Source organism: Epinephelus moara, chromosome 16 (assembly GCF_006386435.1).
Source record: "Epinephelus moara isolate mb chromosome 16, YSFRI_EMoa_1.0, whole genome shotgun sequence".
NCBI lineage: Eukaryota > Metazoa > Chordata > Actinopteri > Perciformes > Serranidae > Epinephelus > Epinephelus moara.
Genome location: NC_065521.1, coordinates 17,690,993 through 17,718,670, shown reverse-complemented (window position 1 = coordinate 17,718,670; position 27,678 = coordinate 17,690,993). Strand labels below are relative to the sequence as shown.

General features: G+C 41.3%; 2 protein-coding genes across 4 annotated transcripts; both read left to right on the top strand.

Annotated features, from left to right (window-relative positions):
- Positions 1 to 1,013: 1,013 nt before the first annotated feature.
- Positions 1,014 to 12,299, top strand: amt (aminomethyltransferase). 2 transcript variants are annotated; one of them, XM_050064866.1, is made up of 10 exons: positions 1,014 to 1,253; positions 2,778 to 2,945; positions 3,425 to 3,505; positions 5,709 to 5,840; positions 5,933 to 6,011; positions 6,148 to 6,293; positions 7,782 to 7,841; positions 8,067 to 8,187; positions 9,890 to 10,045; positions 10,715 to 12,299. In XM_050064866.1, exons 1-10 carry the CDS (start codon positions 1,128 to 1,130, stop codon positions 10,888 to 10,890), a joined length of 1,245 nt encoding a protein of 414 aa, XP_049920823.1. In that variant the 5' UTR covers positions 1,014 to 1,127; the 3' UTR covers positions 10,891 to 12,299. The 2 variants fall into 2 exon arrangements, with proteins under 2 accessions (XP_049920823.1, XP_049920822.1); XM_050064865.1 differs by lacking the exon at positions 8,067 to 8,187 and having other exon boundaries at positions 1,015 to 1,253; positions 7,782 to 7,962.
- Positions 12,300 to 12,803: 504 nt separating this feature from the next.
- ifrd2 (interferon-related developmental regulator 2) lies at positions 12,804 to 25,870 on the top strand. Of its 2 annotated transcripts, XM_050064862.1 has the most exons (13): positions 12,804 to 13,332; positions 14,397 to 14,453; positions 19,254 to 19,370; positions 19,572 to 19,656; positions 19,883 to 20,007; positions 20,709 to 20,866; positions 21,517 to 21,570; positions 21,746 to 21,924; positions 22,115 to 22,223; positions 22,388 to 22,522; positions 22,633 to 22,761; positions 23,853 to 23,945; positions 24,168 to 25,870. In XM_050064862.1, exons 1-13 carry the CDS (start codon positions 13,290 to 13,292, stop codon positions 24,246 to 24,248), a joined length of 1,365 nt encoding a protein of 454 aa, XP_049920819.1. In that variant the 5' UTR covers positions 12,804 to 13,289; the 3' UTR covers positions 24,249 to 25,870. The 2 variants fall into 2 exon arrangements, with proteins under 2 accessions (XP_049920819.1, XP_049920820.1); XM_050064863.1 differs by lacking the exon at positions 14,397 to 14,453.
- Positions 25,871 to 27,678: the final 1,808 nt, after the last annotated feature.

Sequence of the window (27,678 nt, the reverse complement as noted above, 5' to 3'; positions counted from 1 at the left end):
TGCCTGTTCCATGCATTGTCTTCTTTCAAAATACACTTCTGTTTTCACACGAAATTTACCATTTACATACAGTCTCTTTTGAAATAAACACACTACGTTGGCACAACACTGCAAAAAAAAAAATTCTTCTAAAACATGTGGTTGGGTTTAGGCAACAAGTTCAAGTTCAAGGTCAACTTAATTGTCATTTCCACATACAGAGTACATGGGAACGAAATTGCGCTTTCTCACAACCCCAAGGTGCTATCAAAACACGTGGTTAGGTTTAGAAAAAAAAACAGGGTTTGGCTTTAGAATCTTACAGGACGAGAACACCGCTCTCTCAGGTGAAAATCTGTGTTTATTGGACCCATCCACCACCCCTCCCGCCTACCTAACTGGGACTTTCACAGCCTTAACTTTTGTCCTTGTCCTGCCGCTGTCCCCTTGATGCCGCCGGCAACCGACTGCATATCACACCGATGTTAAAGGATGCCTTTTTTCGTTGGTTTCTGACACCGCAAGTCACTGCCCAAGTGCCGGATTTCGATGACTTCAGAGCGAGACTGGGCTCGGAAAAGAATTGTCACTTTTTGTCCATTCTGGACCACTGTAGAAACATGGCAGTGCAGCATGGTGGGCTCAGTGGAAGACGACGTGCTCCATATGTTGATGTAAGGGCTCATTCTAAGCTAACAAATCTAACAGATCCCCCTAAATCCTGCACACTGCTCCTTTCAGTTCTTCTGTTTGCACAGTACATCCCAGCTTTGGACCACTGTTAAAAACCTGGTCAGATTTTGGCTGAAGCTGACCAGGTTTGACCCTTATAAGCCACAACATTATCCTTAAAAATATATATGACCCTGGGATATTATGCCTATAATCAACCATTATATCTTTATTACTTTAGTTTAATAAGATGAGGCGAGAGTCATCAAACAAGAGCTCCTTCCTGGGCAAACAGACTTATCAACTACATATCCCACAAGTCTTTGCTCTTTCCTCCAATCGCTGCCGCTGCATGTGTTTTTGCCAGAAGAGCAGGAATTCCAGTGTGAGGAGTCCAAAGAGTTTAGCAGCACAGCGGAAGTGTTACCCGTCAGGAGCGAGTGTGTGAGAGAGACTTCAGCGGGGGATCAGGCGGCATGATGTGGGCTCGGTTGCTGGTCGGTGTCGGGGGCTCGGGGCTCGGGCTGCGGGCTTCCAGAGACGGTTTGCTGCGGGTGGCTGGAGCTGGATGTGCGGGGAGGAGACAGGCTTCAAGTGCTGAGGTAGGTGGACCGTCAAGGGTCGCTGCACGGTAAACTTTGTGCACTGCTACAGTACTTATGCAAAGTGCATGTGCTTTAGTAATGTGCATTGATATTATTTGGACAGATATTGTGTTGATTCATTTAATTATCAGTATTACAACAATACTGGCTGTTTTACAGAATGTGTGGCCCTCTGGTGTGTTGATACTTAATTTCTTATAGGAAATAACTTCCATAATAGTCTCTTTAAATAAAGATTTTACATATATGACGTGTCAATTGTCCTCAGTAGTAGGTTTAATATGAATTAAGATAATTCTTTATGTCAGATTTTTTAACTTTCCGGATCATATCTGAAGTCTAGATTGTAAAAATCCAGATTTTTAGGATTCAGTGGGTGCCAGTGTTGGAGCTATTTTGGCCATCATATTTAAACATCACCTCCCTTGCTCTTTTAGTGTTACTACATATTACAATAACATGAGAGTGTGCCACAGCAGCAGCAGTCACTTCATGCAGACATAATGCACATCTGTCCCAGCAGACTGTCATCCTCTCTCCCTCTGCCTGCTTCACTTCACCGAGCTGCACAACATGATTTTATTAAAAGCACGAGTGACTGAATCTACAGCACTGCCAGCTCTATCTCTGGGAAGGTTTGAAGTGTGACCTTACCCATGTTCATTCATCCAGTAATTTATTCATTCATTTCCTTCCTGCACTTTCAGTGATTTTTCTGCAAGAGATATGAATTAAACGATAAAGCAGACATCAGGAGCATGACTCAGAAAGAGAATTTCTGCACTTTTCAGCTGCTTAAGATAATATTCATATTTGTGGAAACAATAAAGACCAAAGATTAATTTGAATGAACAAAGGAGTCTAAACTATCAGTCAAACACAATATGTCAGCTAAGATTTATCTCTGAGTGTTGCACAAAGCAAAAGGGGTAAAAAGACTAAAGTCCTAACCATGTGACGCGCTGTAATCAGTAGTAGTTCATTAAGTGTATGTGTGTGTGTGTGTGTGTGTTAGAACCAGAACAACCACTCCTCCTTTGTTCATTCCAATTAATAGCTGACTTTGGACTTGGAAAAAAATAAAAAATAAACAATTGAGTGTTATGTAAAGTGCCGACACACACTCTGCCCCACAATGCATTTCTGCTACTGCGCTGATAAGCCCCCTTCACTGGCAGGTTCAAAGGTCAGAAGTCAGAGCAGAAAGAATAGTACACAGGAGCGTAGGCAGGGACTGACCTATACTGCCATTTGACAAGTATATGGGTCTTCTTTGAAATTACGCAATACATAACTTTTGTTATTACATTGAAATATACCATATAACAGTCAAATACAAAAATGATGATAACATTTTTCGAAACACTTGTACAAACAAAACTGACATGTAAGATTAAACATTGTATAGATATTTAGAAATCCTCATTGTAGCACATTTAAGACACATCACTTCAACCATTCTAATTAATATATCAGAATTCACTTTATATACACTCAGTATAATGTTTAATTTCCCTCCAGGCTGCCTGGAAGAAGACTCCACTGTTTGACTTCCACAGGGAGCATGGGGGGAAGATGGTGGAGTTTGCAGGTTGGAGTATGCCTGTCCAGTACAAAGACAGTCACATCGCTTCACACATGCACACCAGAGAGCACTGCTCCATCTTTGATGTCAGCCACATGCTGCAGGTGAGGCGAGTGTCAACAGACACACACAAATACACACAGTATTTCATAGTGCTCATAGACTCACATAATCATAGCCGGGTTGTCAGAAATATTGATTTATTTATACATATTGAATCTGAATATTTTCAAATCTCATTTTTTTGTAGTATTGATACACAGGTACCAGCTGTGCTTTCTCTCTTATTGTTAATGTGTACAGTCATTCTGCTGTCCTGTGCAACTAACCAAGAAAAGAAAAGTCATTGCTGTCATGTTATAGCCGTGTTATATTTGTCTTTAAATTAATTGTATTCCATCAAAGTCAATTTTTCTCTGTGGTATCAAAATTTTTTATTTTTCATGGTATTGTATCAAAGTTAGAAGTTCCAGTATCGTTGCATCACCAAAATCATAGTAAAATAAGGTACCTTGTGAGTTACATTTGTTTGTTTTGTTGCCATTGCTATGTTTAAATATATCGTTTTCTTTATTTCTCTCAGACCAAAGTCCACGGCAAAGACAGGGTGAAGTTCATGGAGTCTCTAGTAGTTGCAGATATTGCAGAACTCAAGGACAACCAGGTGAGCTGAAGGATGGTTTCATATTGAACCTGCATTAACTCTGAGATGTTTTTGTTCACTTACATAGACGTATCTTCCCCTTTCAAGTTGATATGGGAAACTTTTTAGCAGACAGTTGGGTATTTAAACATTCACCAGATACTTACATTAGCATTTGGAGTGTTTCTGGCCACCTGATTAATAAGGTCCAGCTAATCCATAATTTCAGCTCAAATTGACCCATCTTAACTCACTTTTAGTACCAGGGGTCCCATTTATAAAACAATATGAACTTTTCTTGTTTTCCACTGTAGATAGTATCCCCACAGTGTAGGTGGGATTCTCAGCTGGTTGTCATAGTGACACTGCGTGAAACTATCATGACATCATTGTCAGTGCAGCTCTCACTGATCCTTTCATCAGCAACCAAACATAAGAAACTCTGCACTTTGTGAATTGTAAGGCGTTGTGTATGGAGTGTACGGTGTAGTTTTGCGGGCTACCATTTTTAAAAAAAAAATCTGGGTTGAGTATATTAAAAAAAATGTGGTTGCTGTTGACGGTAGCATGATTATTAAAAAACTGTTGTGTTTGTGCAGGATGTCCCATGCTGAGCAAGTGATGATTCTAGTGACAATTCTCTCTGATCAGTGGTCTGCAGTGTTTCAGCTTCACGTTGTAGTATGTGCTCAGCTTGCATCAAACCTCGAACGGAGGTGGTACCAAAAAAAAGTACCAGGTACTATCCACAACTGTGTCTGATGGAAAACTGAGAAAGAGTAACTCAACTTTAACTCAAGTCAAAGTAGAGCCGTGCTGTACCATGCAGTGGAAATGTGGCATACTGTAACTGTTTCTGTTCTCTTCTTGGTGCTGGTCAGGTAGTGTACAGTAGGTTTTTGGAGATTTTTTTTTAAGCCAAAAGCAACCGCCTGCTGAATCGTGAAACAAATCTGATGAAATCAGTAAGTGAAACAGAAACAGTAAAGCTGCGGGCTCAAAGACTGAAACAGTGAGCTGAATGACTCTAAAATGCACCTTTGAGCTGAGGGGAACTGACAAGCACATGTGATAAGAAATGATTATTTAACACTGACTGTGTTTGCGTTAAAATAAAAATGAATAATGAATAATAATGTGTTCAATAATGTGGCATCTCAGGAGCCACCTCCACCGTAGTCCACATTTCAAGACAAAATGTCACAATGGGTCACACTAAATCATGATCACTTGTCAGTGTAGTGCAACATCATTGTCTCAAAATCATGTGCCGTACTACTTCTCATTATTATTTGTAATCTGCATTTTCCCACCATTTTGGTTCCTTTTAGTAACTCTTGCACTTAGCTTACTTCTAATGTTACTGGCACTGGTTTTTGCTTTTTGCTCCTGAAACACTTTATATCTTGTGTATTTTGAATAGTTTGATACTAATACTTATTACTCTAATGTTTTTAAAAACTAGGCCCAGTGTGTGACCTTGTGTGAACCTGCTGGTTGTTCTGGTTGTTACTGGTTTGTTAACGTTAATTGTTGTCACTGTAATTTCTGTTACTGTAATTTGAAGCATTCCCTGCACAAGAATTCCCTTCGGGATAAATAAAGTTCTGTTTAAATGAATTGAATTAAATAGGCCTCTCTCACTTTCAGCCCCAAACAAATGTAGGTGAGGAATGCGACCTCTGTCTGACTGCAGCCTTGTTTTGTCATTTGTCATGCCTTTATAGACCGTTTTCAAAGGGCAGCTCCGTCGAATCCTCTGAAATGGGACAGAGTTCAGAGTTGTGGTAGACTGACCTATCACAAACATCAATGCACTGTGGTTCTCCAGGCAAAATTAGTTCTCAGATTCCAGTTTATCCTCAACGGATTTGAGTTTCCATGAAGTCTGTTCTAAGAATCAGTAGCTTGGCTTAAACTGATTTTGGATAAAATCCAGGTGAAAATGCATCCAAAGGTTGTTGGGTTTTCTGCTATGAGAAGACTTTTGTGGTAAGGACAGCTCAGAAGATGCTTCATGGAGCAGAGGTGGTGAGAAAATGGGGAGATGAGAAAACCACAAAATGTCACACAACCTTGTATAAGTTTCCACCTTTTTTGAAATTCAAAATAAACATTGATACAGTCACAGAAAAAATAAGCCCTATGCTGGCATCATCTAAGATCCATTTATTGTGAACAGAGCCATTGCATAGCTAACATACTCACCCACTCATCCACTTAGGGCACACTGTCCCTCTTCACCACTGAGAAAGGAGGGATCATCGATGACCTCATTGTGACAAAGACAGACCAGGGCTACCTCTACGTCGTCTCCAACGCTGGCTGCGCCGACAAAGACACAGCTCATATGAAGGTAAATGCAGACAGAGGGTGTGTGTAGACAGACAGATGGGGAGTGTGGTAGACTGATAGAAAATGTGTGACGTGTGTGTGTTTTACCTACAGGCTCGACTGGCAGAGTTCAAAGCTAAAGGTTTTGATGTGGATCTGGAGTTCCTTGATGAAGCGCTGATTGCTCTGCAAGGTAGAATATTCTTCCTTACTTCACTCTATCCATCTCTCTTACCTCTTTGTGACATGACTTTTTGACCTCCTCTGTGTAGGACTCTCTATGTCCTGGTTTATGTTGATAGTTTATCAGCTGTGTTGTGTGTCGTCAGGTCCATCCATGTCTCAGGTGCTCCAGGCAGGGCTGAAAGAGGACCTCAGTAAGCTGACCTTCATGACCTCCACCTTGGCCACTGTGTTTGGTATCCCTGGCTGCAGGGTGACCCGCTGTGGATACACTGGAGAGGATGGAGTGGAGGTCAGCATCTTTCTTTCTCTCCTTTCCTCTCTTTGCTTTCTTCCTCTGCTTTTTTTGCTATATCTGACAGTGACTTTGAGCAAAGACGAAGGTTAATGAAGCTGCTACTTTCACACATTTGTAGACCCTCTGAATGTGTGTGGCAAATGTGGTTGTCAAACTTTTTACCCCACAAAGAAACTCAGGAAATATTAGGCTCTCAAAGTACCACCACTATGATCAACATTAAAATACAGTGGCATAGACTAATCATGGGCACAGGTGCACTCTGTTGTCGTAATGTTGTAGTATTTTGGTAGCATTATATATATTTAAATTAATTAATTAAAACATATATATTTTGGAGATTCCTCCACGTACCACTAGAGGGAGCTTGCTACCACCAGTGGTGCATGTGCCATTGTTTGATAACCAGTGTGCTGGAGAAACATTTAGGGAGAGTTAGTAGGATTTATGCTACGGGCACCACAAGGCTCTGTGCAATATTTCACGACAATCCATTTAATAATTTTTGATCAATTTGGACCAAACTGATGGACAAACAGACACTGACAGACCAANCCACGTACCACTAGAGGGAGCTTGCTACCACCAGTGGTGCATGTGTCATTGTTTGATAACCAGTGTGCTGGAGAAACATTTAGGGAGAGTTAGTGGGATTTATGCTACGGGCACCACAAGGATCTGTGCAATATTTCACGACAATCCATTTAATAATTTTTGATCAATTTTAGTCTGGACCAAACTGATGGACAAACAGACACTGACAGACCAATAGACAGACATTGCCATCCACTGAGTCAAGCAACTGGCTAATAAACAATTAAAAAATCGTCTTGCGTACGCACACCTTCTCCTGCTCCTGTGTGCCAGTGTTCTCATAAGAGGAAAACACAATGTGAAACTGATAAGATGGTTTCTTTCAGCATTTAATGTGCTAAATCATTAAACACACAGACTTGTTGTCACAGTGCTGTGTTCAGTTTGGTTCACTTCCATTTTGTTGTTAATGGTTTACTACATGGATTTATCTTTTCTCTCAGCCCACTGTGCTGGACCTCTGCAGATATCAGGATGGGTGTGGGTGGGTCTCTCTCTGTCTGACAGCGGGATTGTGGGAGTTTGTTTATCATTATCAAACGTTTTCTTTCACATAGACTCATCTTCCCTTCAGTGCTGCTGACTCACTCTGTGTTTTATCCCATGAACATTTTAGGTCTGCAAAAATAAGATGCTAATAATGCTGAATGTCTTTAAATGCTGAAGCAGATAAGTAGTCTTTCTCAACATAGTAAGTAAACAACTAAAAAACATCATCTGTATTATACTAATATATCTTTACTGAAAATATACTTCACCTCCAGCAGCAGACTTGTGTTTTTATTTCAGCAGTGATGAGTTAAAGTGCTGTTTCCACTTCTTTATTTCCATTAAAACTTCCTGGATGGAGACCCAGCTCTACAACCTGTCTGTGCCTCTGTGTCCCAGATCTCCGTCCCTCAGTCCAGAGTGGTGGAGCTGACGGAGAAGCTGCTGGCTAACAGTGAGGTGAAGCTGGCCGGTCTGGGCGCCAGGGACAGTCTGCGGCTGGAGGCGGGGCTTTGCTTGTATGGCAATGACATAGATGAGACCACCACGCCTGTGGAGGGAACCCTAGTTTGGACCATAGGTAGGATTTTAGTGTTCATCACAAAATATTATCATTTACTGTTTCGATATTGGGACTCTTTGGTCATGCAGAGAGTTAGATGAGAAGATTGATTTCANAGTGAGGTGAAGCTGGCCGGTCTGGGCGCCAGGGACAGTCTGCGGCTGGAGGCAGGGCTTTGCTTGTATGGCAATGACATAGATGAGACCACCACGCCTGTGGAGGGCACCCTAGTCTGGACCATAGGTAGGATTTTAGTATTCATTACAAAATATTATCATTTACTGTTTCGATATTATATTTGGTCATGCAGAGAGTTAGATGAGAAGATTGATTTCATGTTCACGTCTGTGCAGTAGATATGTAGCTGGAGCCGGCAGCTGATTAGCTTAGCCGAGCATAAAGACTTGAAGCAGCGGGAAACAGCTCATGCACCTGGGAATATCTTTTTGCTGGGGAGTACTGCACATTAAATGTGCATGTGCTGACAGCAGGTAAAAGAAAGTTGCTCAGATGTACTTAGGTCGATGGTTCCTTCAGCCATTAGTCCAAAGAATGTGCACTTACTTGCCTCAGACATCATTTTTTACTGGACTGCATGTGCCAAAATTTCTAGTATTACCTTTGTGAATGGTGTTGAATGGTGGACATGCAGTTTTCTCTTTGCTGAAGCTCACATCCCCTGGGCAAATCATCTGCTCCCAGTGCCCATACCCCTGCAGTGGGAGTCCTTCATGGCCAAAATATTTTGTGGATGTAAAAAGCAGCTCCAAAAGTGTCCTGGCAATTCCCTGGTCTTTCTAAGCTCGTTCAACCTGTCTGCACTTTTGGTTATCTCCCCCATAGATTTTAATAGTAACTAGATGCTGGACCAAAAATGACCCCTATTCATTTCAACTGAGTTGTTCCCTGGTGCATAGGCCAAAAACGTTTTGTAGCTTCTGGGTTTACCTCAACAGTATGTGGCCAACTGAATATGCACAGTAGTGTTTCTCCCCACCTGCAAGTTCCCGTTTGGCTGGTAGACTTAACATTACATCACAGATTTTTAAACACTTTTCCTGGCTTGAGGAAAGTTTTATAAATATAAAACCACCATAGCTCAAAAATTTTGAAAAGAAAGATTTATAATTGACTTTCTTTGCAGCTGGAGGTGTCCTGTCAACAGGTTTACAGTACCACAAATGGCCACTAGGAAAAATTTGCTGCAAGGCTGAGAGGCTTTCCTGGGGGCCTGATTTCCCCATACCACAAATCGCTCTCCAAGTATAGCTGACCTTGACTCTTGCACTTTGACCTGACGTGATGACGTTGTGATGTCAAATTGGAGGATTTAGATAAAATCACACATCTTTTCAAAATATATTTTCTGACAGGCACCTTATCATATGCTGTTAAACATTTAAAACAAATGTTCAGATAGCCCATTAGTTATGGTAAAAACAAAACAAAACAAAACAAAAACTAAGTACAGACTATTTTGTTCTACCCCTTGTCAGTGTCTGTGCCCATGCAACAGCGATCCTGACTCTGTCCCAACATAACAAACTGTCTACCAGCACCGCTACAGCTCACTAATGAACATGTTATAAAAATGACAATTAGCAGTTTCACAGAGGATGTATGCCGGCCCATTTTTTTGTCTGGGACCAGTTGCCCGGCAACGAGCGTAGACCTGCCAAGAAATGGTCTGGCACACAGCTCACTGTAAAATATCCAATTGTTGTTTTTATACTCTGGAATTAAAAAGATGTCGCGTGTGAAATCAGAAACATTCAACTCGGAGTTTTAAACATGAAACAGACTGTGAACATCAACAGTGTCTTTGATACTGAGAGCCCAGGAACAGTTACTGAAAACAGCTATAATTTATATTTTTATGATAAGCTTGTGTTGGTTCACTTTTATTAACTTCTTTAACTTCTTTGCTTTGTCTTCTCTCACACAGGAAAGCGTCGGCGTCAGGCCAAGGATTTCCCAGGCGCTGACATCATTGTACCTCAAATAAAAGCCAAGACAGCCAGGAAGAGAGTCGGCCTGGTGTCCACCGGCCCCCCCGTCAGGCAACACACACCCATACTCAGCCCTGATGGAAAGGTTATAGGTGAGTGAGCGAACAACACAGTGGAATGGTGGACACGAGAGAGCTGTGGTACCTCTGTTTCAGTTAGGAGTGGTGCATCACCAGAGGGAGGGAATCACTGCTGGAGTAAATGTGAAATAAAATGAACAGTGTTTAGTTTAACTGGAAGGTTGAAAATTGTTTTAAAATAACACAAACCACAACTGACACAGTAAAGAGTTAATACTAAGGCCACAAAGTGTAGAATTTATGGTTTTACCACTGGGGGTCGCCAGAGTCAGACATTTTGACATCCTACACATTGTGAGTTTACTATATCATCTGATTATAAATGTGCACTTTAGTTTGACATCATACATAAGATGGCATACACACCATATCACTGTGGGTAATGATAAATATCAGTTTATTTTTATAGCATATTTTCACATGTTATTTTGCATGCATAAACCAAAGTGTGACATATATTAATACTGAAAAAAATCCTTATGATTGCAAGTCTGTTGCCACTCTAAGCTTTTAGTGGTTGAGTAAATGACCAGAAAGAAAATATGAACCACAAAGTAGGACCAATTAAAAAAATCCAGTAGTTTTTATTCTGCCTCGTCATCTTTTTTTCTCTGAAGATGAAGCCCGAAAGTGCCTCAGACAGGTTCCAAGTTATGACCTATTCTTTGCTGTTTTGTTTAGGTGAGGTGACCAGCGGCTGCCCCTCCCCCTGCCTAAAAAAGAACATTGCCATGGGTTACGTGGACGCAGCGTTCACTAAGAACGGAACAGCCATCCAGGTCGAGGTCAGGAAAAAAGCAGTGCCCGCCACCGTCAGCAAGATGCCCTTCGTTCCCACCAACTACTATTCTGGATAGGAAGGACACACACATATAGCACACCCACCCATACACATGCATACACAATACATACACTGGAAACATTCCTAAACCCTGTCCCGTATTTACCAATGCTGCCCCCGTCTGTTTACCTCCAGCAATACAACACTGAAAAAAGACTGAAAGTCTTTGTTTGTGAGCTCTCTGAGAGAGAATTACCCAATATGACAAACTACTATACAATACAGTATTTGTGCTGGTCATGTGATCAGGCACTTTCATTGTGAAGCATATTAAATGCACAAGAGTATAAAGTGATGGGTGCTTTGAGGACAACAGGATGCTACAAGACTTTGTGCAGGACATTTTAAACAGCAGGCTGTCTCTCTACAAGCAGCTAGTGTGCTGCCTGTGTGTGTGTTTGTTTAAGAAAGGCTGCATCCATTAACATGGATTCATCTGTGGATGGGTGTGCATGAAATAAATTAAAAGCAGTATTGTTGAGTCTGAGAACGTACAGTATGTGCGACAGTATGGGTTTAGATGCTGTGTTAACATGATTTGTAGACCAAGCACTGTTATTTTTTTCTACTTTATAAGCGGAGAGCAGGTTGAACTGAATCAACTTCCTGCACTACCAGTAAGATAAGAAAGAATGAGGCTGTGTGAATCCATTAAACACAAAGATTGAATTAACCTTTTGTTGTAGATTGTAGGTTTCGCTAATAAAACATGACATCATTTACTTTTTTGCCACTGGACCAAAACAAAGAGATTCCAAATCTTTCTTCTGATGTTTTAACAGTACATGTTGGCTTTTTTTTAAGGTCTGTCAAATGTCACAGTGCCAAATTTCTATCCATAGTATTATTAGTTGTAAACAGCTTGATCAAGGGAGGTCAGACAGGGCCAACTAATAATCCTTTCAACACATAACCCTTATCTGAAGTATGTTAATCAACACTAACGTGCTGGTTCAGTTTGTCGAACTGGCATTTTGTACTAATTAGCAAATTTTCTCAAGGAGTTGTTTTTGGAAAGATTTTAAGAGGGGTTCTAGTTTGCTCTGTTGCTATGGTGAAAAACCTGATCTCTACACCAACTACTGTTTATAATATGATCATATGATGAACCTAAAAGAGAAATTGACATTACATGTGGTACAATGAAAACCTTACTTGAATATGTTAATTGTCATCATGTGTTTTCTGTCTAGCAACTAATGAAAAGTAATTTTATTGTCTTTGGACTTTCTATAGAACGCTGAATGTATTATTTTGTTAGAAATAACAACATACTTAATATAGAAATACTACTGATTTATAGATTGTCAGGTTTTCTGTCTTGAAGATGCACTTTTTGCGTCACTGTGGATTTTAATATTTAACTGAATTTTCATGTTAACATTTTGAATAACGTAGAAAATATTTTCTCTTTATTAAAGACTATTTCAATTTACAATTTCCCACTGTCATTTTTTTTCTACTGTAATGGACACTGATATTAAAATAATATTGCACAAATGTTTTTTATACAAGACATCCCACTTTACATTACTGTGAGCCATCTGTCTGGCAAAAAATAAAAAATAAAAAAATTGGGTAAAGATCAGCACATACATCTGAATTATTTTCAAATTTTATTTATTCATTTATTTATTTTTAAGAAACGCTCAAAAATGATGCCTCTATTGTCAGTATTGTGATTTAACTTCAAGGTTTTTAATATTTTGGATAATTCACTATTCTTTTAAGAATTTCAACACTGACTGTATTTTCAATATATTAACTTTTTACCCAAAATTCTGACTGTACTCAAGTTTGACCATCCCATAGAAAGACCTCGCATTAATGGGATTCATCCAGAATGTCTGTGGTTGACTTTGGAAGCCGGAAACGGAGGATGCTAACCGAACTAACCTGGCAACCCCGGCTGCCGGTTTTTTCAGTACAGTTACTGAGAGGAAGATGGTGGACTTGGCGACAGCAGCGTGCTCAAAACTCCGTCCCAAACACTTTGGAAAATACTTACTATCTCAACCTGGTATTAGATACAGATTACCGGGGGACAATCATAGATAATACACCGAGAAACCAGTTGAAGAAAGTGACTTTTCCGCCGCCTGACAACTCTTTATTCCACAAGTGAAGAAAGCGGGGAGTTGCTGAGCGTGCTGGCGGTTGCTGCTCGTGAACGGCGCTAGCCAGCGTTAGCCAAAGTGTCAACAAAAGTGCGCGAGGAGGTGTAATTTTGGGAGCTTTTCATCCAGCTGTGAGGACACACCGCGGAGACTATCCAGCCCTCTGCTGCTGACACCTTCACATCAACTGTCAAACCTGCGAGGAGCCGAGTTGACAGTTTGACTGAGAGCAAGCTAACGTGAGCTAGCTAACACCAGCTAGCTTTGTTGTGAAGTGTGGATCAAAGCGTTAGTCGAAATGCCACGGAGTAAAAAGGGGAAACGTGGCTCCGGCAAGCCGGGTAAGTATAGCAGCAGCAGCAGCAGCAGCGGCCATGCTAACTCACTATTCAGCTTCTGGCAGGCAACCAGCGGTAGTGTAATGACTGCATATAGCAGTTAGGATGGAAGTGATAGACGTTGTAAAGCGCGATCACCACACCTTTCGCATTAAGACAGAGTAATGAAGCGTTAGTAGATTGGGTGTCATTGCCATATGGCGTGTATGATAAAAACAGTGAGGCAGCTTGTTGCTCCTCCAACTTCAGCTACTTGTATATGGTTTTCCTGTCTGCCATGTTCAGCCATGTGGCTTATAATTAGAGCTGCAGCTTAATTTGAGACATTTATGTTGAAGCCACTCACTTAATGAGTTTATACACACGTGTAGACTCACTGACGGGCTGTCCACCAAGTGTGATTCATCCTATGTTTAACTGATGATATCATCTAACGCTCAGGACCCGGATTTGCTAAAAGCTACACATGTAGGGTTAAGGTTATCCACGTGCTATTTTTAGCAGCAGCGCAATGCTAAATTAAACAGGTAGGTAAAAACTGTGTTTAAGAGGAACAGCCCGTGCAACAAGTGTAGCAGTGTCTCTCAGTGCTTTTACAATATGATTTGCGTGCTGTTAAGTTGCTGCCTGGGAGTCATCGCTACACGTTTTTATCTTACTACAGTAGTGGTGCGGACCATGCATGTGCCTTAAGGGCGTTACAGCCCCCTCACGTTTTATGGAGTGACGTCGCCCGGGAAGTGCACACGTGCCAGCGCCTAAATGCACACACACTAACACATATACACATTTTTGCAGGTGGTGGATTTCTACTTAAGATTAAAAATACACTAACTGTAACTCAGGGCTTCTGACTTGTGCAGAATTGTCAATTGTGCTTCAGCATTTTGCAGTGCAAAGTTTCATGAATGGAAAAAATGGAGCTCACTTCTGATGTTTTCTTCTCCATCATGGTCGTTCCTGCGTTTTTTCATTCATTCATATATCTGCCCATCGTTGGTCCCTCCAATCTATACACCCTTTATTTCATCCATCCGTTCATCCCTCCGTCCATACATCATCTCCAGGCTCTCTTCGTCAGGAGGTTCTTCAGCTGCAGCTGTCGGCTAAAGCCTCGCTGAAAGGTAACTCCTCTGACCCTTGACTCCCTGACCTAAGCTTCGTGTCCGACTCAAGGCTTGTCCAGAAGCTCTCGAAACTTGCTGCAGTGCATGCAGTAAACCCACCAGTCTCTCTCGTGCTAAACTCACCGCGTTGTTTTTCCAGCAGCACTGAAAAGATTTAACTTCCTCATATATTACCTGCCCAGTCTGCTTACTGTACTGACTGACTGCTGGTTGACTTAACCACAGCATCTGCATGTCACACCATGAGTTAATGCCCCACTGTCTGGCTGAATTTGATAGCTGTTTAAAAGGCTAACAGCCAAGGACTGTAACGGAAGTTTATCCACATCTGACCTTCTCATCCACCCAACCTGTTCACTTACAGCTGGCTGCTAACATCTAGTCTTGCTTTATCACCATCTACTTTGCCTATGTCTGAGTGTGCTCACAGTGGGCCATTTATTTGGTTGAAATCTCTCCAACCATCCAGTCTCTTTTTCTTACCTGCGCTGACCCCAGAAAAATGTGGGTTCAGGCAGTCATTGCTCCCTGGAGTCTCTCTTCTTGACACTGTTTTCAGATCACCACCACACTGCACGATAGACTGAGGACTGGTTTAATTCATAATGGCGTCATCAGTACTCTTGCTTAAGAGTTAAAATCTGCAATGTTTGCCAAATCTCCACATATAGTACAGCAAATGTGACTGAATCTGATGTTAGATTTGTGAAGCTGTAGTGAAGCAACATCATGTAGAGAGAGCACAGGTTAATTTAGTCTTTCATTTTAAAGCTTGTACTACAAGGCCATGCCCAGGGGACTCAAATGAGCTCCCACCTCTTTGGCTTGGACTTCTGATTTGTCCGTTATCAGATCCTCTTCCTCAGGGACTGACTGACTACTGGAGCTGTTTGAGTGATTGCTATGTAAGCATAAAGTACCCAACTGGAGACGACACGTGAGTTATAACAGGGAGCTCACACTTACCATAGCTGAGCTGTGTGTGGGCAGGCCTGCGTGGGAAGTAGCGTAGCTGTCCCTTTGTGTGTGTGTGTGTATCAATGTGTGTGTGTGGCTTTGAGGGAGTAACAAGTTCAATGGCTGGGGGTTCAAGGATGATGACTGGAGAAATGATTGACTGATACAGGCTCGCAGGGCTGTTATCTCAGCGGTGAATGGTAGCTTTGTGAGGAGAGGCTGCGGCTATTTTACTAAAGAAATCTGAATATTACATAAGGAACGCAGGGTTGTCAAGGCTCAAGGGCTGTTGTCAGGTTTTTCTTGTAACAATGAAAACCTGGATTTCTTTTCACAAGGTTATCAATAATACCATCATTTATGATTTCCAAGTCAGACCAGAGGCTTTAGTTTGTATAGCCAGTTCAGCACTATAAGCTCCTACACACCCAGTTTTACAACTAACTGTGTAATATACTGACGTGGGTGAGAAGGTAGCTATTAATAGGAACACACTGTGCAACTATTGTGTCATTACATTACAGTTCGGGTTTGGCATTGAGCAGATATCCAGCTATTATCGTGTCAGCTCAACTGTAACACATTTCACAAGCGGCAGCCAGCAGTAAGATGTGTCAGGTTAAAGCTACAGTGCCCAAACAGATGTCACTAATTTTACTGCTACTATCACTATTTGCCAGTCAATAGCAATTTCATAAGAATGCAGAAGAGCCTTTAAATGATAGTCTGGTACATAGTGGTAAGTATAAGTCGGTCACAGCATAAATTTGGCAGCTTGTGGCTGAAGATAACTTCCACCCTGACTGTTTCACTTTTGCAGTAGAATGAAAAGACAGGCGACACTTTAAATTTAGGTCAAATGGCTGAGCTGTACTCCAGTTTACTCAGTTTACAGATATAGTCCTGGATCCAGTTACTCATTCAGCTGTATTTGAATTCTTCTCTGGAATTTTCTCACAACCTGAGCACACATGGAAACAGCTTAATGATGTCAGAAATGCGTCGCTAGCTATCATATTTACTTTATTTGTGGTAGGCGCTTGTACCTAAAGCAGAGTGACATGACAGAACTTGATACCTTTGCAGGTAGTTAACAGTTATTAATAATGTTGTTAACTATAATGTAACTCATAACTGCAACTTCCATGTTGCGTTGCTGCAACACTTAAAGTGACCCCTGGGTAACCTCGACGTCCTGGCTGACCTGAACATGAACACACAGACACAGCAACATATATACACACACACACACACACAGTCTGACCATTCTGGATCGTACACACTGAATGACTGAATAAATGAATGGCCGCTCTGGTCTCCAGTAATCCCAGCAACAGTAGAAAGTCCTGAGCCAGCAGGAACCTGAGGGTTAGCTTAGCTTAGCTTGCATGGCTCTTCTCCCCTGTTGTGTTCTGACTGTGTGTAACAAACTGACACACTCCATCTCACACACACAGGGCAGAGCTGTGTTCAAACAATAAAACACAAATTACTGCCTGGTACCAATAAAAAAATAAAAGAGGACAGGAGAGTTGCCAAATGGAACATCCCTCCGTTATCTGCTATTTCCTGTCATTGTGTCCTGATTATTGATGTAGCGCACATCAGCTCTTGTGTGGGTGAGGTTGATAATAAAACATGACAGCATTGGAGAGCAGATATGAAAATGACAGGAGGTGGTTCGTTGCCTTATAAGGGACGACTGTAAGTTGAGGTTTGTGGATGACAATTTTGTGTTTGCTATTCATTCCTGTGTGTGGGTCTGAGTGTATTTGTGTATAAGAAGAACTTGACTGGTGTACAGTTACTGACAAAGACAGACAGCTGAGCAGAGTAAGCCTACAGTCAACTTCCCTAAACCTGCTATTAGTCACTGTTGGAACATGGCTTCCAGCCAAATTCTGGTTAATTCTGGGATGCGTCCTGTTAATATTTCACAGTTAACCAGCTGTCATTTTAGGCTCTTTACCACGCTATAGAGATCATCTGTTAAGAAGAGTTTTCTGTCCAGACATTGCACTAGGTACAGGGTTTCCCACACATTCATTTTATTGTGGAGGCCGGCCATGAAATGAGCATTTGCCTCCACATATTGATTTTCTATTTTTTTGAGTTGGACTGTTAATTTGGAACACTGTTGGCATTTACCGATTATTCAAAGCACCTCACTCTCGGAGTGCAGAGCATACTCTGGGCATAGACAGAGCAGCAGAGCGCCAGGCGCAGTAAAAGGGACACCAACATTTAATGTCTTATAACAACAGTGCTCTCATTTTAGTGTTGGCTGTCGCATTTACAACTTACTTAGTTGAGAATGGCTGCGTTCCCATTGAAACTGTGTAAGCCGTGGTCCAATGCTGGGTCAAACCTGTCTAACTGCACAGCTGCTCCCCCAATCCATTGATCTAATCTGATCGATCAGACCACAAACTGATAGGCTGATCAACAAACTGCTGCTGAGGGGAAGAAAATCCACCTGTGCTTCATTCACAGATCCACATCCCACTTCATTCCTTGGCAAGTCCTACCCTACCTTGCTATGATTGGCTGGTACTTACCCTGTCAAGGTGTTGAGATTGGGGGTGGTTAGGGTTAGGGCAAAGAGGTCATGGTTAGGGCTAAACTTAGGGTTAAATGGGATCCATAATAACATGGTTCAGACAGGTGTATGGGCAGGACCTTGATACCATGGCTCCACTTCCCAATCGCTACTGCACAGACACTGGCTCCAAATAACGCCACCAGCGCAAGATGGCAGCACCTGTATCTAGGATCATTTGGCTTAATTTTTGTACAGTGGGAGCAAGTGGAGACGCGTTGTCAATTTTTATATATAGGCATTGGATGAGACACACGGAGAAGCAATTGCTGGCTCCTAAAGAGGTTATCTATCATACCAGATGCTGCAATAGCATCAATTACATCAGTAGTTGAGTGTTTTTCTTCCTTGAAAGAAGAGTAATGAACAGCACTGAAGGCTTTTCTCGATGGAAAATATGTTTTTGCTCTTCTTCTAACTGGATTCAGTTGATCTGATTGGTTGAAGGTAGCCTGTAATAGATTGATGGGTCATCCAATCACCTGCCAAGCTTTTTTTTAGTACCTGCCCTTTTCCAAACAGTTTCCAGTGTAACAAAACAATTTGGCACATCTGATTACTAAGTGCATGCAATAAAACATCACCCCAAATTACCATAGAATTGAAGTAATGTCTCTTATCGCCAAAAAACTGATCATCATAATTTCTTCAGAGGTGTTATTTATTAAAAGTTTAGATATTTTGTCCACTCCCTCGTATTACAGCCTGAGGAAAAGACAATACAGAACTAGGCAGCAGTTCGTACAATAAAGGGAGGAAATGCCTGTTGTTGTCCAACAACTTTGTGGCTTCTATTTTGGAAACGTTTACATACATATTCAACCTAGTGTTGCTCATTATTTCCTGTCTCTAAAATCTTTTTTTGTACTCTGTTTCTGCCACAACAACTTCTCTCTCTTCATGCCTGTCATGATAGAGATGCTCTGCATTCTCCAGATCAGCTGATTCTAAATCACCATTCACCCAATCTGAAAACATTCAGCATGCAGACTTGTGTGTGGTAGCACATATCAGGATTCAGTGGTGATTCATCCACATTTGCTCCCCTGACAGAACCAAAAATTGGAGATTATGTGTGAACAGACTCTAACTGTGAGTTTTAATTAGTTGATTAGTTGATATTTTTTCTATCCTTCATCATGTAAATATAACACAACCACCTCTGTCTTCATACCCCTCCTCTCTCCTTCATTATTCCCTCGTCTCAACTGTTTCCTAATCTGCCTTTATGTTTCCTCTAGGTATGAGAAATGGGGTGAAGGGAGAGTCGGGTGCCAGTGACGATGAGCTGATGTCTGATATTCTCAGCCACTGCAGCAGCGCCAGTGAAAGCACCTCTGTGCTGGAAGAGAGCACAGGTTTGTCCAAAATACAGATTTTTTTTTTGTTTTTTAGAATCGTATTTATTTTGGATGATAGTCAAGATACTACTTACATACACCAAAGAAAATTAATGCAGCCAACATTTTATATGCATTTCGATTTCTCTGAGCACCTCTGAAGCATTAACATTGCATACAGTTAACAAAATTCTGTGTGTGTTGACTGGCCAAACACAGGAGGGGAGCAGGTGGATGAGCAGACTGCCCAGGAGGAAACAGAAGACAAACTCAAGCAGTGTATAGACAAGCTGATGGATAAGAGGTGCTTATTTATTTATTATTCATTTTATTTCTTAGCTTTCATTTTGTCACTATGAATATTAAGAAATGGAAATGTCAGGAATAAAAAGGAAGACATGCAAAGTGATGATACAGCACCAGACCCTAGTAGATATTGCAGGGAGAGATGTTACTTAAAAAATATTTCCATAAATACCTACCTTTGTTTTCTCTCTCTCTCCTCGTCTCTGTTTGAATCTGTCTCTCAGCGCTAAGACGCGTCTAGCAGGTCTGGAGTCATTGCGACAGGCCTTCTCCTCCAGAGTGCTGTACGATTTCCTGACAGAGAGACGCCTCACCATCAGCGACTGCCTGGAAAGGAGTCTTAAAAAGGGTAAATCATTTAATTCTCTGTTTCTCAAGAGCCCGACCAAAATGAGACCCTTATTATGTCAGATTTGCTTTTTGATATAGAACTAAACAACACAGGCATGATGCCACCCTAATGTGTAATTGTCGATAGCATACTGGTGTTACAGAGGCAAAAGAGGCGTGATGAGTGTGACATGTAAAACAACAGCGTCAGTCTCTAGTGTGACATAAAACATACACAATGGGCAGTGCAGTCTAAACAATAACAATGGCATAACATGGCAATAACAACCATTTACCATCTCTGTTATATGGTGGTTGATTTATTCCTCTGCTTGGAGGGTAAGGAGCCCCCTGACCTCATTGTCTCCACAATTTGCGGACAGTTTTAGTTGCTGCTCTTCCTCGAGTTAGCTGCTAACTACTAACAGCTGCTTCTGAAATCTCCTGGCAATGGGCAAAACACATAACACGTCATCAAAACATCACACCCGTCCTTTCCAGACGTTGATTTAGCACTGTTACTAAGTCCACAGCCAGCTTAAAGGCGAAACAACTCTGTCCCTTCATTCTATGTTTGCACCTTTTATGCAGAACAGCAAGCTGGAATAGCAGTGCGACATTCCCCCCTTGAACAGGCAGTGTAAAAGGGTCCAAGGTGGAACAGAATCGCAGTCAACAACAGCTGCAGTTAAACAAATAAAAACTATCTTTTCCCCACAGGCAGTGCAGAGGAGCAGGCAGCGGCGGCCATGGTCTTCACCCTGCTCTGCATCCAGCTTGGAGGTGGAGACGAGGCAGAGGAGGGCTTCAAGATGCTTCGCCCCATCCTCACAGCAATTCTGATTGATAACAGTGCCAGTATAACAGCTCGCCAGAGTGTAAGTCCTCACTTAAACCTTTTCTAAAATTGTGCAAAATGTTGGATATAGAGTTGTCTTTCTTTTACAGTGACTCCTAAAAATAAGAGACAAGAAGAGCAGAGAATTAAACATTGGGCATTTCAGCTTAGACATGTGCATGTGTAAATACTGGTGTCATAAATGAGTCATGCAGACAGCAGCTGAGAACTGAGTCAGCAATGTGACAATAAAAGGTCTGGTTCAGCCAAGAGTTCAGTGAGCACAACTTTTGAAATGCATTTGTTCCACTCAGCTGATGTTACTCTGGCCTCCACTTATGAGTCAAAGCTTAGAAATTCAGTTTTGAGGCAGACTGTCCACTAAAGCAGAATCTCCCAGCCTGTCAAGGTTGTAGCTTTGATGTTTTAAGCGTCATACTGCCCTCATCAAGTGTTATTTTCTGCCCACTGTGTCAATTTTGGAAACAAACATAACTCATAAAACACAGCACTCCACAGTGTTTAGGGGACTCTTGAGGACCACTCCCACAGTGTGACATTAACAGCAGCCATTTGGGACTCTCTCTTTGGACTCAGATGTTAGCAAAATTCAAGTTTACACCAGGGGAACTGCAGCTTCACTAATTAAATTTCAGAGTATTTGACTTGTGTTAAATCTGTCTCCATCAGTGTGCCAGAGCTTTGGGGATGTGCTGTTATGTCTCTACTGCAGAAGAAGGAGAGGTGAGAACAACTTGCCCTCGAAGGCTGAATCCATCATGACACTCAATTCTTGCTGGGGGGTACAGGAAATATTGAGGTTTCAGTTTACCCATTGTTATACATCAGCAGAATGTCTTTCTCACCTCTCATCACATTTTCTCTCTTTTCTCCTGATCATCATCACCACTGCCTCCAGGATTTAGTCAAGTCATTGGCCCTTCTGGAGAATGTGTTCAAGTCTTCCTACCCCAGCAGAGAGGGAACGCTGCCTACACCCAAACCTGGCAGTCCAGGCCTTCACAGTGCCGCCCTGCAGGCCTGGTCGCTGCTGGTCACCCTCTGCCCAGCATCTAGACTGACTACGCTGCTTGACCTGTGAGTGAAACAAACTCAGTGTTTAACATGAAAATGGATGCATCAGAATATTCTTTATGGCAATCCTTCAGCTCTGTTGAGCCTCATAGGCATAACATTTTGATAACTCATGTAGCCAAAGTAAAAAGTCATCAGCGGTGACTAATAGTGTATCCCTCAGTGATTCTCTCCCTCTGTTACCTCCCTGTAGTCACCTCCCTAAGCTGCAGGCGTGTCTGCAGAGCAGTGACGTCAACTACAGGATAGCAGTAGGAGAGACCATCGCCCTGCTGGTGGAGCTGGGACGAGATATAGACGCGGTAAATGCACACACGAACAACTGTGTACCGTTTGGAGTATGCACACACATTGCTTAAACTACTGTATAACTTCTTTGACTATTATTTCCGTATATACTGTCTAAGGAGTTTTCTGTTTTTTATGTCATATTTGCATGCTATAATTATGTAACCCTTGTGTGTAGGAATTTGAGGTGGAGGACAGTGAAAGTCTGTGTGAAAGTCTGAAGAGTTTAGCCACAGACGGCAACAAGCACCGAGCCAAGAACGACAGGCGGAAACAGCGCCACATCTTCAGAGAGGTGCTGCATTACATAGAGGTATGTTTCATAGCTGCAACCATTTGTTGTAAATAATTTTTTTCACAGGAGTAAATTGGTCCTTCAACTATTGCCCTTTTTGACGTTGTGATGTCCCCTTCCTTCTGCAGAATGAAGACTTCACCGAGGAGAGGATCAGGTTTGGAGTGGAGAGCGTTTACATCGACAGCTGGATGAGGAGAAGAATCTACGATGCCTTCAAAGAGATCCTGGAGTCTGGAGTCAGCCACCATCTGCAGGTCAGGAAACACAGTGAAGCCAGTAGTGTACTCCAAAAGAAGTAGTTCAGTTTGTTCTCATAGGAATAATGAAATGTTTGTGCCCCAGTAGTGCTGTGTATAGTTTCAGTTGCTATTCCAATGCTGTTCGACATAGAAGGGCCGAGCTGCTGCTGTTTGCCCAGCTTGTTTCTCTTACAACTTAAGATTCAGACGTCTGATGACTAAAATCATACATCCGCTTAAAACATTAAGTTAAAAATGACCAAGATCTAAAAAGTAAATGATGAAAATGTGGCTGTAAATAGGATAAAAAGTAAATTTTGGACCACTTCTGGCAGACAGCCACAACTCTGATGCATGAGCAAAGGGGATATGACACCACTGACAGGCGACGGCGGCCAAATGACACAGACTGTGTCTTTGATAAAAATTACGGATTTCTCTGGGTTTGAACATTGTTGGAAACATCTAGGATATAAGGACACAACAACAATATATATAACATCTGTCTAGATGTTTTTAGACATTGTAAGGAGGAAAAGTTACATATTATATTTAAAGTAGTGACTGCACTAACATCTGACATGGATGCTACTACACAAACACCTAAAAATGAGTAAGAACACTGCAGAGCTAATTTACGCAGCAGGATATGAGCATGGAAAATGTAATTTTGTGTGTCATAAAATGCCGCTCAACACACAAACACAATGAACACACCAACACATGGACCACATACATGTGGGTGAATCCCACCGCCTTGCTGTTAGATTTGTATAATAAGCAATAAACTCTAAATGAGACATTTCAGCAAAAGGAATGCTTGAAAAGTTGATCTTTAAGGTCCTTGGTAGGCAAGATGAGTTTACACTTCAGTTAAATTAAATTCACTATATTTTGGCAGATTTTAAAGATGAATAGTGGCTTTTCAAAGCTGTCATAAGCACATATTTCACATCCATCCACATCCTTATTCACAATTTAGTTTGACTCCTGAAGGTCTCGTCGTAAGATAAACATGAAAACAGAAAATTGAGTAGATTCACAGTTGGACATTTATGTCCACAACCCATGTTGTTAATTTTAGTGTGTGTTTTGTTTTGATGCAGTTCAACCCACTACTGAGAGACATCTTTGGCCTCGGCCCTCCCCTCATCCTGGACGCTGCTGTTAAAGTCAACAAGATCTCTCGATTTGAGAAGGTAACGGCACCTCTTCTGTCCTTTAATCTCAATCTGCACACATAAAGGATCTGACCTTGGACTGTGTGAATGCTTATTTCAGTATTTTCCTCCTCGTCTTGCATTTATGCCGCGTCCTTGTTCAGCTGCAAGTGCTTCAAAATGAAAAAAGACATCCAGTGTCATTACAGCTTTAGAAGAAAAATATTTTTGCACTCATCTTTGTACCTTTTTCTTCAACAGCATCTTTTCAACTCAGCTGCTTTTAAGGCCAGGACTAAACAGAGGAGCAGAGTCAGGGACAAAAGGGCTGATGTCATGTGAGAAGAGGACGAGAATGGACTGAATGGATGAGCACCCGAGGAACTTCTTGGGCCGTATTCAGACGGATACAAAATGATGCCTTCAACACTTCAGCTGTCAGACACACAAAGACACAGCAAACCTATTACAGGGCTTTTCACATGTGCTCTTCACCTGCAAACTAATAGTCCAGATTCAAGATGGCCGACATGTATTCTTGGCTCCCACAGGCAAAGGCATTTTTACTGTTCCTCCTTGAGAGCATTTGCTATTTGATTATTTGTGACACAAAATGGAGTGAACATAAGTTGCTCATAGTATTTCCCAAAAGTTCTGATGTTTCAAAGTGGATATCAACTGTAAAGCAATGCTAAAGCTTTAATGCAGGATTAAGACAACTTCATTACACAGGAGAGGAAAAGATATCAAAATGTCTTTTATTAATTTTACCAATGAAAATACAGAAAAAGTGAAGTATTAAGTTTTCATTGTAAGACTCATTTTAAAGCTTTATGGTTCACTTGAGATCTGTGGAAGCCGTCCATGTTACAATCACTGCAACCCTCTTTGGTGCTGATGAGTATTGTTTCTGATACTCAGCTTGAACTGCTGCCTGGTGCCTTGACAGGTCAGTCAAGTCTTTTTAATCCTAATTACTGACTTCAGTTACCACAAAAAGCTGCTTTTCCTGGACGTATAACCAGTCCTGGTAAATCTCTGAAATTTAATACCCGAGCATCAACTTCTGTTAAAGCAAAAAAAAAAACAAGGAAATCTTGTGGAGAACCTCTCCTCTGGGCTAAATATTCCTCGTTATTCCCTCAGTCGTCCTCTGTCTTTACACCCGGAGTGGCTGCTGCAGCTGCCAAACCACAAACTGACTCTACAATGCAACCTAAAAGAAAACTGTGTGTGGTGTTTGTGTGAGGGTGTGTGTTTAAAATGAATTTTATTTAACATCATAAAATAAAACATAAAATGACATAAACAAGAAGATGCCTATTAAAGAATCAAGAGATAATATTGTCATCTTTGTATTAATATTTTTTTTGAGAGGAAAAATACGTTTTAACCATTTTTGGTGGATGATGTATTTCACCTTCTAATTTATTAAAGAAACAGTACTGTGTGATTTTTAAGAACATTAAAAATGCTAAGAACTGTTTACAGACACAATTATGGGATGACGATGATAAGAAGAATTTCTAGTTTTGTTTTTGATGTATATTTTTAATGCGGGTTGGTGGGTCATACAATCTATCCATGTGCATGTATTGCAGATAGACTGTACATAGGGACTTATGGTAAGATGTGTACTTGAATCATTAGATGCATTTGAATGATTTTTCCTCGGATGAGCCACGTGCCACGAACCAGAGCTGCTGACCAGATGTTTGATGGTGTTATTTGTAATGGCAGTCAGTTGTTTTTCATTATATGAAGTTTAAAGAGCGCACTTACAGCTGCCTGGGATCTCATCTGCTTTCAAAGTTCATACTGTTGAATCGGGTTTTACCCTCTGGATGAAGTGCAGCAGCAGGCTTCTCATATTACAGCTTCACCTAACGGTCTCATCAGTAGTTCTGGTGTTACGGCACATGGACAGAAGATGGATCAAATTAAATAAAGACTATTTAAGCACATTCTTTGTGTCTCATGTAATTCCAAACACTTAGCTCTAGAAGGAGATGTAACTGTTTCTGATTAGAGTTTCTGAAGAGTAGAGTTTGGGGAACAACAGATCAGTGGGGGAGAAATTAATGTTAATACACAATGTGAACTTAATTGGATTTGTTGTCCACTTTTCCCTTAATAATGCTCCCATGAACATACAGTACTTGGTTGTAATTGAATCTACACCTTCCATTTTTCCTTTAAATAATTCTATTAAATTTTGGATCAAGGTTTTGCAACAAAAAGCAGCTGACGTTTGAAAGATTTAAGAATGACAATGAATGCTATACATTTCAAAGTTTAATCCAGGACAGGACAGGATTTAGAAAAACTCCACTCAACACGTGCAGGACCAGAGAAATTGGTAAATTCCCAGTCCCCACGGACAGCTTTGGGGCCTGAAAGAAGCCCGAAAGGAATCTGATAAAGAACTCTGAGTTGACCATGAAAAATGCTGCCCTGGAAAAGCAGATTGCCAACAACGAGATAGAAAAACAAAAAGTAAAAAACCAAAAAGGCTCATAAAGGCACAGAGACAAATTAGGAAACAGCTTTCAAAGGAAGGAAAGTCTGCAAAGCACAAAATGAGACCCGATCATTCAAACGCCACTGGAGTACAGGATTCACCTGTGTGTCTGTATTCACAAACATTCTGAGAATACTCTCCGAGAGCTTCTAACTTAGCCTAAAACATTTGATAAGGAGTTTTAGCTTAGGGGTGATTTAGGAAAGTTCTGAGTAAGGAAGGGATAGAAACTTTAACCGCGGTGAGGGAGTGTGGTGAGGTGTGGTGACCCCACTTCTAGGTATGACACATTCTTGTAACAGATGTGATTAGTTGTCACACCTTTTTGTGAGCCTGCAAGGTGTGGACACCCAGCAGAAATGAAATGAACTGCTGACTGTTAAAGTGTTGTCATTGTTAGTGTGATCACTCTGCTGATGGAAGGTTGACAGACCCAAGTCATCACTGCTGCTCTGGTGCATTTTTCCAGATTTCCAAATATCCAAATCCATATCTTAGTGTTGTGATCATTTTATCTCTGGTGTTTGGTGTTAGCTGGGAAATGTGTGCGTATCCCTAATGACATCAACCACATGCATTATCACATGATTTCATTTACTCACTGTCATCCAGTGTTTGGAGAATATTTCTCTGACCTCTTTCTGTTTCCACCATTTTCTCCTCTGCTCAAGAAAGAGCCTCTTACAAGTCCTCCCTAGGAGCTCTTTTAAGGTCTGAGATGCTCTGTGAATAGCATTTTTCTTCACAAGGCCCTAGTTTTAACTTTAAGGGAAAATTCTAAGAAACATCACAATTCTAAGATTTTTTTCACTAGGAGCAACTCTTGGTACAAAGAAGCTTTGTGAACATGGCCCAGTCCACACTACATATTTGGTCAGATGGGGACTGGAACCCACCAGTTCCCAAAGTAGTTCCCTATGGACTGAGCCACTACCCAGTTGCCCCACTCAAGCACCCATTCGGAAATTAATATTTCCACTAGGTGTATTTCACCAGTGTTTGTAACCTCGAGCAGGGATTTGAGAGTGTTTTCAGGGGTGGATTTAGTGATTCTGGTGCCCTGGGCGAATTCCATATAGCTTTACTTTACACCCCTTTTCTAATTAGGAATGTTGATATTGACAGTGTTAAAGGAAACGTTTTGTCTTAGGTTAAGCTAAGTACTGATAGTAAAACTCCTGCATTCCAATATTTACTTAAACGGAAGAGTGAGAAACAGGCATTATCAGCACAACAAAATTACATTTACTT